The sequence below is a fragment of the Pleurodeles waltl genome, chromosome 8 (assembly GCF_031143425.1).
Source record: "Pleurodeles waltl isolate 20211129_DDA chromosome 8, aPleWal1.hap1.20221129, whole genome shotgun sequence".
Classification (NCBI taxonomy): domain Eukaryota; kingdom Metazoa; phylum Chordata; class Amphibia; order Caudata; family Salamandridae; genus Pleurodeles; species Pleurodeles waltl.
Window position 1 is genome coordinate 1,250,678,972 of NC_090447.1, and position 12,833 is coordinate 1,250,691,804.

The 12,833-nt window shown below is 42.6% G+C and overlaps 1 protein-coding gene across 6 annotated transcripts in view; it reads right to left on the reverse strand.

Moving 5' to 3' along the window:
• Positions 1-12,833, reverse strand: part of FRY (FRY microtubule binding protein) — a 598,740-nt gene that overhangs the window by 35,954 nt on the left and 549,953 nt on the right. For 4 of the 6 annotated variants that reach the window (XM_069205570.1, XM_069205566.1, XM_069205568.1 and 1 more), the window contains 2 exons: positions 5,046-5,063; positions 2,252-2,362 (listed from right to left, as the gene is read on the reverse strand). In XM_069205570.1, coding sequence (XP_069061671.1) covers positions 2,252-2,362; positions 5,046-5,063 — 129 coding nt within the window. The remainder of the gene's footprint in view (positions 1-2,251; positions 2,363-5,045; positions 5,064-12,833) is intronic. The other 2 variants (XM_069205567.1, XM_069205571.1) reach the window with 1 other exon arrangement.

A 12,833-nucleotide genomic window follows, 5' to 3' on the forward strand; every position in this document is an offset into this window, starting at 1 on the left:
CCATGCACAGTCTGAAGCTTTCCTTTATACATAATAAATTCTATTCATTTATTGTGTGCAACTGTCCTTCTTACAACTAATGGTGGCACTTTGCTCTAAGGTGTCAAAAGGTGCATTTTGTATTGTGCATGACACGAGATCAGCCACCTCTAGGCACCTGGCCTAAACTGCTCAGAACAGGTACAGACTGAGGTCACCACCTGCCAAGCAAGAATATCATGAATAATCCATGTTCTTCAGGAAAGTCTGCTGAGGTCAAAAACGGAATACATTATTTTATGTGTTTCAGATGCAGACTATTATAGTTGCTATCAGGACGACCACTGTCGAAGGGAACTAGTACAATTCTGAGAACTTTAGGGTGAATGCATGGGTCATATACATCTTAAGAAATGAAAGAAACCCTAAGACACACAGATCTGTCTGCACCTTCAAACACAAAGGGTCTCATTGTTATCCACCTTCAGACTCAAAGGGGTCATTCTGTTTACCATCTGAAACAATGGACTTATTCGTGCACACCTTCAGAAACTATGACCTATTGTGGGTACATCTTTTTTTATTTGAAAAGATTTTATTGATTTTAACAAATCAAAATTATATGCATAATGTATTGGACCACACAGGGCGTACGTCATGTGCAACTTTGGTAACTGATTCAAATAGACCAAACTATAAATAGGGCCTTACTTGTATTCAAATGCAAAGTCCCTTATTAAAGTACACTTTCAAAAATGAAGGCCCAGAGGTATTCAGATTTGAGTGGGCACTCGTGCAACAGGACATACGAGATAGTGTCTATTTAATTGCCATTTTAAAGGTCTGCAGGTGCAGCGCTAAATTACGTTGCTTAATATCAGTGCCTGCGTATACATAAGTGAACGTGGGCTAAAACTGTAGTACACATATTTGAAAACTAACATCTTGATTAATTCGCACCTTTGGAAACTAATATCCCAATTCGTATCCACCTTTAGAAATAAGTTGATGGATTTAAAACAACAACATGTATGAGACTGTACTAGGAGCGGCTCGTGGGGCTTTGTAGAGGCGCGGGGAGGTGGAAGGGGGTGCGCACAGGAGAAAATTAATAAAAAGTTCTTTAAAAAAATCACTTACCTGCTCTGCTCCCGCACCGCTCCTCTCCTGTCGCTGCTGCAGGCACAGGCTCCCGGCCTGCCCTGCGGCCAATCTTGACACTGCTCAGAGCAGCGTCAGGATTGGCTGGGGGCGCCCAGCCAGGGCTCTCCCAGGCAGACTGGGAGCCTGTGCAGGCCCTCTCCAGCCCGGCAACTGTGTTCACACATGCGCTCTGAGGGGACTGCACAGTGCGTTCCCATCTGCTCGTCACCCCCCAGTGCCCCGTCTCTTTCACAAGGAAAGGATAATAAACAAACAGAGGAGCCGTGCCTGCTCTGTACACCTTCAGAAACGTAACTCTCAATTAAAATGCAACCTTTGCGACAAATTCTTGAGGGAGCTACACCTTCAGAAACAAAGGCCCAGTTCATGCACACCTTTCAAACGAAAAGGCCTGATTAATGCGCAATTTAGAAACAAGGGGCCTAATTCACATACAATTTTCAAATGAAAGGCCTTATTTTTCTACACCATGAGAAATTAGGGGATATTTTGTTAACATGTTCGGACTCAATTGTGCCGATTCATATACACCTTCAGATACAAATGGCTGGATTTATATAATACTTCAAAAAGAAAGGGGTCCAAAAAAAGGCCTTCTGGAACAAGGAGTTTGATTCATGTACACTTTCCAAAGCAAAGGGTCCGTTTCATGTACGTTTTCAGGACAAAATGGCCATCTGTATATCTGCTGGGAAACAAATGGCCGGGTTCATGGAGACCTTCGGCCGTACCGCTGTTCTGCAGAGCCTGGAAACTCCCAGGAGCAGCTGTGTGCTTTACAAGACTCCGCTCATCCGTTCACTATTTGGTAAGCGCCAAAGTCTGAGCATGGTAGTGTTGCTATAGGGAGCTCCCTACAATAGGACACTCACATGGTTATCATGTTCTGCACTCAATACCTGGGATATGTGCAGTTCCTTTATTTATATGTGTCCTGATGTCATCAGGACTGTTCCAAGTGTAAAAGAACCCGAGAGGGTCATGCCTTAATTTCAGGTACGCCCACCCTCGGATTGTGACCACAATAATCCTCTCAAAATAAAAGCCTGTGATAAAGGGATATCAAACAACCCTGCTTATAGAATGAATGGGTTTAAGCGACACCTACCTCTGGCATGGTGCTCACTTCATGCACCTGTCCAATGAGCTTACAGTAAGACTGAAAAAGCAGCAGCAGTTGGAAGTGGAGCTTGTACAACCTCTGGCACAGTTCCAGTTGCTGAAATAAAGATGAAAAAACACCAGAACAAAATCAAATGTGGTTGGACAAGAATGCGCATTAAAAACACCCCTGTTACTCATATATTGTATGACTGTGGAGAGGAAGAAAGAAGAAAAAAAAAAAAAACAATCCTGTGAAGGTGATGCTGCACACTCACTCTCTCTATTTTTATGGTCCCAATGAAAACCCTTATAATGATACCTTGAAACTTGTAGCATTGTCTTCTAAATTATGGCATTTTGAAAAAACGCATGTAGTTTTCATGGAAGTCTATGTTGGTTGTTCAAGCAGAAACGTGCTCGGTTTGGAGAAAATATTTGCATTTGCCAGCTGTTTACAGACATGGCACATTTCTTCTGCTAGTTGCTTCATGTACTGGCATATATAGAACATCCTACATGACCTGATCACTGTCAGCGAGATAAATGGGAACATCGAAACCATAAACAGAGGGGAACACCCTGCCCAGAGCCCATAGCTTTATGGACTGGACAGGAAACCAGCAGAGCATTCTAAGCAACTGTGATCACGGAAAGACATTCTCAGCTCCAAGGGTATCACCTAGTGTCAAGTCTAAGTAACAGTGGTTACAGTGGGATGTCGTAGGGATATTTCAGCTCAGTTTTCCACCAAGGGATATCAAGTGACTTATCTTCAACAGTGGGGAAGGGCATGCTGAGAGAAACCACCAAAGACAACCAAAATAGCTCTTTGCCTTGGCCCCTTACTGCAGTCCTTCATTGACCATTCTTCTACTGCATTATAGAAGTCTAAAAGCAGGGCTGCCAAATAGGGCTGGGGTCGGGAATCAGAGGAAACTCTACAGGTAGAATTCAGACATGTTCTGTGAACCTTCTACCAACTTCAAGACACTGTACATGGAGAAATATATTCTAGCCAAAGAAGGGGCATGATGGTGGGAGGATGCTAGGCATCGTCTTACCATAACTCACATGTTGTTCCAAATGTTATAAATAGCACCTCAATGGATGCCACTTCGTTCCTCCAATGTACTAAGATTGACAAATATAATCTAATGTGATACCCTAATGGTTAAAGTAATGCCTTAACCAAGAAATGTGTGTGAGAAATGGTTACTTGAAATTATAGCTGCCGTTTCTTAGCTGCACACTCGGACAGGACAAATACATTATTCATGCAAGGAAGGGGAAATGTGCTTATATAGCAGCACCCAAGTTTGGGCCCCATACCCCCAGCCACGTTCTAAGGGTAAATTATGCCACAGGGTTTGAACCAGCTTGCTCATTTATTCAAAGTTGACCCTTATATCCCGGCCAACCAATTTAGGCAAAATAATATTATTGTGGCACCCACCAGGAATTCAATCGTGGATACTTGTTACCATCAGAGTCCATAAATTAGTCCAATGGACTACACATTTATGTGTTTTGATTTCTACAGGCAGACATTTGTAAAGTTTTAGAACTGTTCAAGCCGTATGACAACCAGTTGAGATGGAACCGACATTCATAATGACCTTCTTGGAGCACTCCTAATTCAAGTGCAAAAACTGAAATTAATGGTGAAAACCCTTTATTCTAACCGATGTATACCTTGGGGAAATTGTCAAAAAAGCAGTGGGAAACCAGGCTCACATCAACGGATACACCTGATTACTGAAATGTTGCTAGGATCCTGGATTTTGCACAAACCCTCAATAATCTGGACTGTTGTCGGCAATTTTAGGAGAGTAAAAACAGCACCAGCATTAAAATCGCCACAAATTACAATTGAAGTGTGCATTTTGGCGACTAACTGCCAATTATGTTAAGTTTCATTTTGACTTTGAGTGTTGGTATAAAGCTCTTTAGGGAATGGCTTGTGTCACTTTATTTGAAAGGTCTTTTACACAGATCTTCTTGCTAGAAGATAGACTGCTGGACTGATCATGGGAAGGATGTTTATGTAGGGCTGACAGGACAAGTGTTCACATTGGTGGGAAGGGGTGTGGTCTCTATAGAATATGTCCTACAGGGGCCCTTCCATATTCCATTGAAAAGTTGCCCAGGCAAAGTTCTACCTAACATGGATCTTGATAAGAGCTACCCTGGGATAGTAATATCTAAGGTGGCTTCCAGGATTCCCCTGGCGTCCCGGAAACTGAGACAATTTCACACCTGATAGGGTGAAAGAGAAAAACAATGTTTATCTGGAAGTGACTGAAATGTGTTTCTGAGGCTCACAATTGTAGGAGTGTCCCTTTTTGTGGAATGAAGCTAAAATAAAGGATGAACCCTGGAAATGGGGGTCACTTGACAGTTGTACGTTGTAAGTGACTTCATCAGTGGAGGCGGGCAGAAGGAATGCACAATATATTCTGAACAACATATTGAAGTGTCTCATTTAACATTTTAATTGCATGAGTCTGAGATGGTCACTTAAATTTGAACAGGCATGACAAAGTTACCACAAAGCATGTAAAAAAGTTCACATTGCTTAACCTTTTTCAAACTGTATAAAATGATAGACTGCGTGATCAAGGCAGTTTGTCGCATTTCACAGAAACTGAGACAGTGCTAAGTTCTGTGATATCGCCCAGAATTAAAGCAACAGCAGCAAAAAGGGAAGATCAAACATTAGAAAGAAGAACAGTGATAAGTAGTGCAGTTCAAGTGCATTCCAGGTCGGTAAAGGAAAAAAGTTAAGAAGAGTAACTTACTGCAAGAGATTCCATTTGCTATACAGCAAGCATGGCACAGGAGGACGGGAGAGGAGAGAAAGTACACAGCATCAGTGAAATGCATGCAACAGAAAGCAGAGACCTTGTGTCCACAGAAATTATTACAAGCGGCATTAGCAGCTCTCATTCAGCCTGCAGCGTTTGAAGGTATTGGCTCATTCAAGACATGCACAGCACTGTTAAAGTAACAAAGACAACCTGTCATAAGTGGGAGGAAAGCTTAACAATCTGAGAACAGGGTGTGTTGTGTTGGCATATTGAGTGTCGGGTAGTTCGACTACTAGGACAATGTGGCAGCCTTTAAGATTTTGGAAAGTAGCATACACTTTGTTAACGCTGGTTATGCTGCTACAAAGAAACATGTGCATCATATTTGACAGTCAACAAACGTGATAAATAATGTAGCTGTATCTGTTAAGGTTTGAATTAACAACAACATACATCAATTACCATTGGCAGCCAAACAATTGTTTCAACCCCAAAACACTGAAAATGGCACACAACATGTAAGTTATAAGCTTACATTCTTGTTAGAATTGCTGCTCATCATTTCATTTTTACATACTGTATCCTAAATCATACAAAGGGAAACTGCCAAGTGAAAACAACCTTATGAGGAGGGAAATATGAACAGAGGAAAGGGAGGGGAAAAGCAGCACAAGGAAGCAAAAAGATCTGACGAGGAATTGTGTTTTTCTTTTGAAGAGGAAATATCATGATCTCAACTGACTTTTTAAAGTGATATTGCAAGCTTCCCCGTGAAGACTGCTTCGATTACATCAAAATTGCAATGGAAGCTTTCCTCACAAGTGTTTTCTTGCTCGTTGGGGGCGAAACCGTCTTTATATGTTGCACGTCCCTGTATAATCTTCCGAAATTAAAACAGTTAATAGAGGTTCCTTTTGCAGCTCGTGGCATGCCAATGGCTGTATCCTTTAAACCTTTTTGTGAGAGAGCACTGAGGTGAATAGCACAGTCAAAAAACTGAACCCTTTGCTTAAAGCACTGTTAGGTAAATCCCTCACCTTGCAGTCACATCGAGTTTGCTGGACATCTCCTTCAAAGCACTGATAATTCTCAAGGTATCAATGAGTGCAGGAAAGCCACCTGGATGTTCCTTGAAGTGACTGTGCAAGAAACACCACAGAATGATCCGTCTACTGATCATGGGAAACGTATATGCTGTGCATGAGGGACAGGTGGCATGGCTAACTGCAAGTTACATTAGCAGTTCCTTATGCCACACTGTGACGCTTGACCAATGACTCAAAGAATGATAAAGAACACCAGGACCTTGGGCTTCCAAGGAACAAACCAGTGCATTCTGGGGGCTGTAGTGCTGGTTCACGTAAGCCATTCCAGGTGACATTGGTTCTAAAACAAAGCCCATGATTAGGCATTTTAACCACAGTAACATGGAAGCATCTGATAAACCTAAACATTAGGCTGTCTGAGGATCTTCAGACCCAGGGCTCTTGATGTATTACTCTTGTAGAGGAATTTAATTTCAAATTGGGGGGAGCACAATATCAATGTATTTATTACCTGCTCTATTTTACGTAATGTAGAGTAGAAGAAAAGGTGACAGGGTGACAAATGAGACATATATTTCCATATAATCTTTAATTATGGGTGCAATAAACCCCTAGGCATAAACAGTGCCACTATATCGACTACGACCTTGTCCGTCTTCCTCGTGATCATTCTACACTGAGGTGAAGTATCAGTCCGAAGACAGAACTTGCCAGCTCTAGTCTAATGAAGCTTATACTATCTAGAAGTAAACATCTCTTTAAGAAAATGCAGAAAATAGTAATCACAAAATCCTTCCTTCGCAATTAATAATTTAGGGCCTGAGGTACAAAGTTATTTTGGGGTTGAAGTGCCTGCGATTCATAGAATTCCGAGGTATGACAACGCAAAATGCTTTTTAAATATTTTTTGCTTTCCTTGATATCTATCCACACATGAAACTATTTTTTAAAGCAGCATCGGTCTCTTTAATGGGTAAGGACAGCTTTAAAAAATAAAATAGTTTGTTTGCAAATGTAAATGCAGGGGCAAAAACTGCTGACTCTTACAGGGCTCTATCCAAGTTTTCAGCCAAAAACAGAGGGTCATGAACCACGCCCTGCCTGATTAATATTAATTAGGCAGGTTCTTTTGTGACCTCCTGCGAAGGAACAATTTCAATCAATCAGGATTTGTAAAGTGTGGCTTGTCTCCCGTGAGGGTATTCCGGCACTGATAGTGAGGCTGCCTAGCTTAGTCAAACAGCCAGGTCTTGATACCTTTCCTGAATCCCAGAAAGGAGAAGGAGGTTCGCAGGTGAGGTGCGATGATGTTTCAAGGACGTCCTCTGCTGTTCTCCGGTGGATGCAGGGAGAGGGATGCAGTGTGCAGGGGTGGGGGAGGGTGCCACATGGAATTTCAGGCGGTGGTTGAGGTATGCTGGTCGTTGATTGTGAGGAGTTTTATAGGTGTGGATCATCATCTTGAATTGGTATCTCTTTGGGATGCAACCTACTGTTACATAGGTTGTATTGCAAACTGCCTTCCCATTCGCCAACCACTAAGTGTGCAAATTGCGCATCTTGGGTTGGCAAATGGGAATAGTACATCACACACCTAACTTTTAGTCCTACTCTTCCTTGATAATCATTACTCATGGGACATCATGGGCCCCTGTCGAACCTCGGAGAAACATCAGAGATGAAACATCTGTTGAGGACCACTGTACCTGTAATGTGAATACCGAGGCATTATGAAGAAAGAAAAAAAAATCGAACTGCCAACCTCAACCCAATCTCATTCCATTAACCTCCACCCAAAGCCTCACACTAGCCTCCAAAACACCACAGAGGTCACTAAACTCCTTAATCGCTGTCCACTTAGAAGAAACACACAGATTCAATCAAACTAAACCACACTCTAAAGGAGGCAATGACCACTCTGCACACCTTGTAGAAAAGCGTCCTGGTACCTAGAATAATACTTCAAGGCATAGCTTATTCTGTAGCCCACCCTCTCAACCACCCTACTAAGAGATGCACTCTCCCTTCTAATAGACTGTCCTGTAAGTGAAGGGGAAAGGGGAGCAAGCAGATAGGATTCACATAGCCTGCAGCAGAGGAAAACATTCCTTACAGGGTCACAAACTGACCTGTCCTATCATGACCACATCTGCCTCCTAGCGAGTAGCTGCTGGACTTGGCCCCTTTCTGCAGGGTTATCCCCAAACATTTTGCCTTAGCTCCTCATTGTTGCTGAATTTGTTTTCTTGTTACATTTTAAAAGTGCAATTTCCAAATGGGAATAGGTAACCAGTTCATGTCTGGTGTCTCTAGAATCACATTTTAAAATCCTAACTTACGGTGAAGTCAGATTTTAAATTGCAATTTTGAAAATGACACTTTAAGAAGGGTGGCATTTTCTTGCCTTAGTCATTTGGTGCCTGCAGCCTGACTCTGGGTCACATGACTGGGTGAAGTTCATAGCTGGTCTTTGTGCTTTTTTTCCTAGACAGCCACACACAATGGGGAGCCTAGGTGTAACTGGACTTAAAAGGCACAACTGTGTATTAACAATGGACCTCAGACACCACCTCTTCAGTACACTTGTGGACACTTTGCCAAGAAGAAATATTGCTGTGCTGAGGACTGACACTCTTCTAGACTGCTGCTCTAAAGGAACTGCTGCCCTGCTGTGCTGACCAGCTACCCTCTTACCTGGGAAGAAGAGCTGGACCTGCAACTTCATCTTGAACCCAGGAGCCCAGAGTGCTAGCCTCCTGATCTGAGCCTCAGGGACATAAAAAGCTCACCAACACCCTATACCAGCCTCTGAACCCAGTTGCAGCGAGTTCCTGACCCCTAAGTGGTGCTTCTCAGGTCCTGGGCCCTTGGTGTGGCACATGGGTGGTAAAATCAAGCTTTTGGGATCTTCTCAACAGTGAACAGGCCCATTCATACTGAGACATCATTGCTCGCACCCTAAATCAGTGCAATGCTCCTTCAGCCTGAGTCTTCGCACTACAGCACTGACCGCTCACGGAGACTGACACTGTGAAGCTCTTGCAACACCTGCCAGTGACACTGGCAGACTCCTCGCAATTAACTGACAGCCTCCTGCAACGCTCTCCCTGCTCCTCACTGCCCTCTGCAACATGGCTGGGTCTCTTGGTACGAACTTGAGACGGTAAACCTTCAGTGGGACCAACCTTGAACTGTATCTGACCCGCACTGCATCTGGGTTAGCTAGAACTTTTGAATTTGACTTGGTCTTGTGAGACCAAATAGTTGCAGTTGGTGCTTTGTTGCGCTAATTTACACTTTATTCATAAATCCAGTTCTACTTACTGGATGTTTGTCATTTTGGCCTTGTTCTATTTATTACATATTACCCTGTTTTTCTAATTTGGTGTGGGTTACTTTTTGTGTGATCTTTGCACTGTTTTACTGTTTGAAGTGTTGCACAAATGCTTTACACGCTGCCTCTAAATTAAGCCTGACTGCTCTGTGCAAAGCTATGATGGGGTTGAGCACAGGTTCATTTGGGGTTTGCTGGTAACTTACCCTGACAAAGATTGTGGTTGATGCTTGACCAAGGTTCACACCCCAGTGAACCAACAACCCCATTTCTCATTGTAACTTTCGCAAAAAAGAGAAAGGTCAAAAGGCCACAAGAGATTCTGAGGCCATCTGACCAGCAAGCATCAACCTGGCTTAGGGAAATTTGAGTAAAATCCCATGAAGCAAACTGGCCCAGGAATATTGACCTGGACCACCAACAGACACCATGTAGGAGGTGGCAGCATAAGGAAAGATTATGGAAGTTCTTCAAGATCATGCTTAGCTGGTATGCTTGAACACTGTAAATGAATGACAGGCAAAAAAAAAAAAGATGGTATTCGATCCAGACGTCCTACTGGAGAACCACGGACACCAAGCACTGGGAGCAAATTCCATCTGCCTGTTATTATTATTAACAGTAATGTCAGTCCCTCTGCTCTGGGCCATGAGTGGTCACCGCTTCCAGAGTTGCACCCACTTGAATGAATAGACATACAGGATCACCATAAGTGAGGTTCCTGTGGGGAGAGGATAGCCCTGGGTATCAAACGGGGACCTAAAAACACTGGGGCTGGAGACACTTCAGCAGTCAAGGAATTACGGCCAAATGTTCTCAGACGCATTGGTCCAGGGGCTGTCTAGATGGAGAGGAGAGTCTGATAATGCAGTCGAGCCTAGAGGGCAGGAACATACACAAGGCCATATGTATTTTAGCCAGAGTCTCATCCTGGACTGCTTTTGCCTCGGAATTTGAGTGCACTGGCTGCAGTTACTTCGCCCTAGAAGCTAGGAATACTCTTTTTCCAGATCTATTCTGGAGCAAGGTATAGTAAACATCATATTCTATGTGGGAATCAAATAGAATGTCTTATCATTGATCAGCAACAAGGGATATTCCAAGGATGAGAAACTGCCACCAGGCCTTCCACCTTTTCCTCTGAGGGACAAGGCAACCAATCACTTAGGTAGTGGAGCAGAAGGCAACCCTGCAAGTGAAGGAGAGCCAACACCAGGGCCAACGGTTTGGTGACAATTTGTGCGAAAGATGAGGCAAAACAGCAGTGCTCTGAATGATGATGCAGCTTCTGTATAAGGAAGTGAAGGAACCTCTGATGTTGATCCACAACCAGTACACCATATGCAATAGTAGTCATCAAGTGTTGTGGCATGACCATGACATTTCTTGATATTGTTAGTCAAATAATCCCCTGCAAACTCCTCATCTTGATTAGAATGAACCACACCCAAGCAATAACCTTAATCTGCCCTATTAAACTTGTACATTTCATTTAATAATCTTGGGGACCATGAAAATTATGGCGTAAAGTCCACTCACTTGCTCGTCTTATGGAATTGACAGGGCCTCTCTTGTCCAAAAGAACTTTGATACCTTGAGAGAGAACTATTCTCTTGCCCTGACAGTTTACTGGGAAGTTTGAAGAATTTCTGAATTTGAGGCACAGGGAAAGTAAATCCGAAATGGTAGCCCTTCTTGATCACACTAACCATCCAGGTGTTTGAAGTGGTTTCCTCCCAAGGCTTTACAAACTATTGAACCTGACTCCAGTGTACCGGTTTTGGCCACACCTACCACTGTCAGAAAATAGGAGGCCATGTCCTCATGTCCTCATCTCCTACCTGGAACTAAAACTGTTCTGATGTTGAGTTTTAACTTGCTGGAGATGAAGCCTCCTGAGAGGTTGATGGAAGAATTTACAGCTAGTGAGGGTGATGAGACTAATGCTTTTCACAGAACGAGTATTTCTGATCATTAAAGAGATTCTGTATTCGGTCATCCTATGACAAATAAAAAGCATGGGATTTCTGAGAGATACTGGAATGCCAATCTTTTAAATGAATTTATGTCTATACCTGTAAAGTATATACCCATATGATATCGAATGAAGCAATCGGAAAGGAACTCCACATGGCGTTTGAGCATTCATTTCCATTTTCTACACCCTAGGAGAGCTTTCTAAATTTGGAAATTAAAGCCACTGCTGTATATGTCGAGTAGATTTATTGCCATGGGAGTCAAATGGAAACCCAAGTATATTTTCTTTAGGGAGGCCTTTTCATTTTTTGCAACTTTACTGAGAGCATCCTCACCATCAACATAATACTAACTTACCACAATAGAGTCAAATAATACTGAACCTGGCAGGGTGATATCCATGTCCAATAATGGGTACGTTTATTACAGAGTTTTCCATACCATTACAATTACATCAAGGAAATGCTGAGAACAGTCCCTGATGAAGTACCAAAGTTTATAGAAGAGGAAAATTCATATTATGCCTGACCCTAGTAAGCAGTTCAGGATACAGATTCTTGTCAATATACTTCTCAGCTGCTCTTCAGGTGCCAGTTCCTCGTCATGCAGATCACATTCTTCCCCCAAAACAAGCTATTTAGCATAAGGGGATGTAAGCATATGTTGCTCTGTAATCCAAACCAGATGCATCACTCCCTGAAAACAGGTGGGTTAAGCATCACAGGATAGCCAATTTGAGCTTCTGCTAAAGGTCATGTAGCAACACTAGTGCGTAAGGTGTCATTTTATAGTTCTTCTGGAGGAAACCATTGAATGCGTTTGTTTGATATATTTTCTAAACAAATATCTCATTATACAGTGATATGCTGACATCAACTCCTGGAGAGGCAAAGTCTCCTTAGCAGGTGCGTATACTCTGGCTCTTCTCTTGCATTTGTCTCATCTCCATAGCTTCGATGTTCTAACAGTTTCAGACTTGCAGATGTATTATCAATATAACTCAGAATTGTCATCGTGCCTTGATTACAGAAAAGCAGCATGCCTCGTTCCTACAAGACATATATATATCCTTCCAACAGTCAGAGGGAGTTCCTCAAGAGCACAGAGCATATGTGGTTCTGCAGTGGGTGCAAAGGGAGTAAGTGTGGTGGCTCTCATCTGAACAGCAAGCTGGGCTGGACTTCTGCCAGGGGCAAATAAAAGTAGACTCATCTGCCATGTTCATTTGTTATTTATATTTGTGTTTATTCATGTTTTTTTTAATTTTTTTTACTTGAGTGGGCTATGTTTTTTCAACTTGCTTTCTTCGAATTTCATACATGGGAGGATATACTAAATTATCAAAGAAGACGCAAACGTTCTTAGTAATTCAAAAAGGTTCCCTGGGGGTTGTTTTGGTTACATCAAGAAAAAAAATTAAAA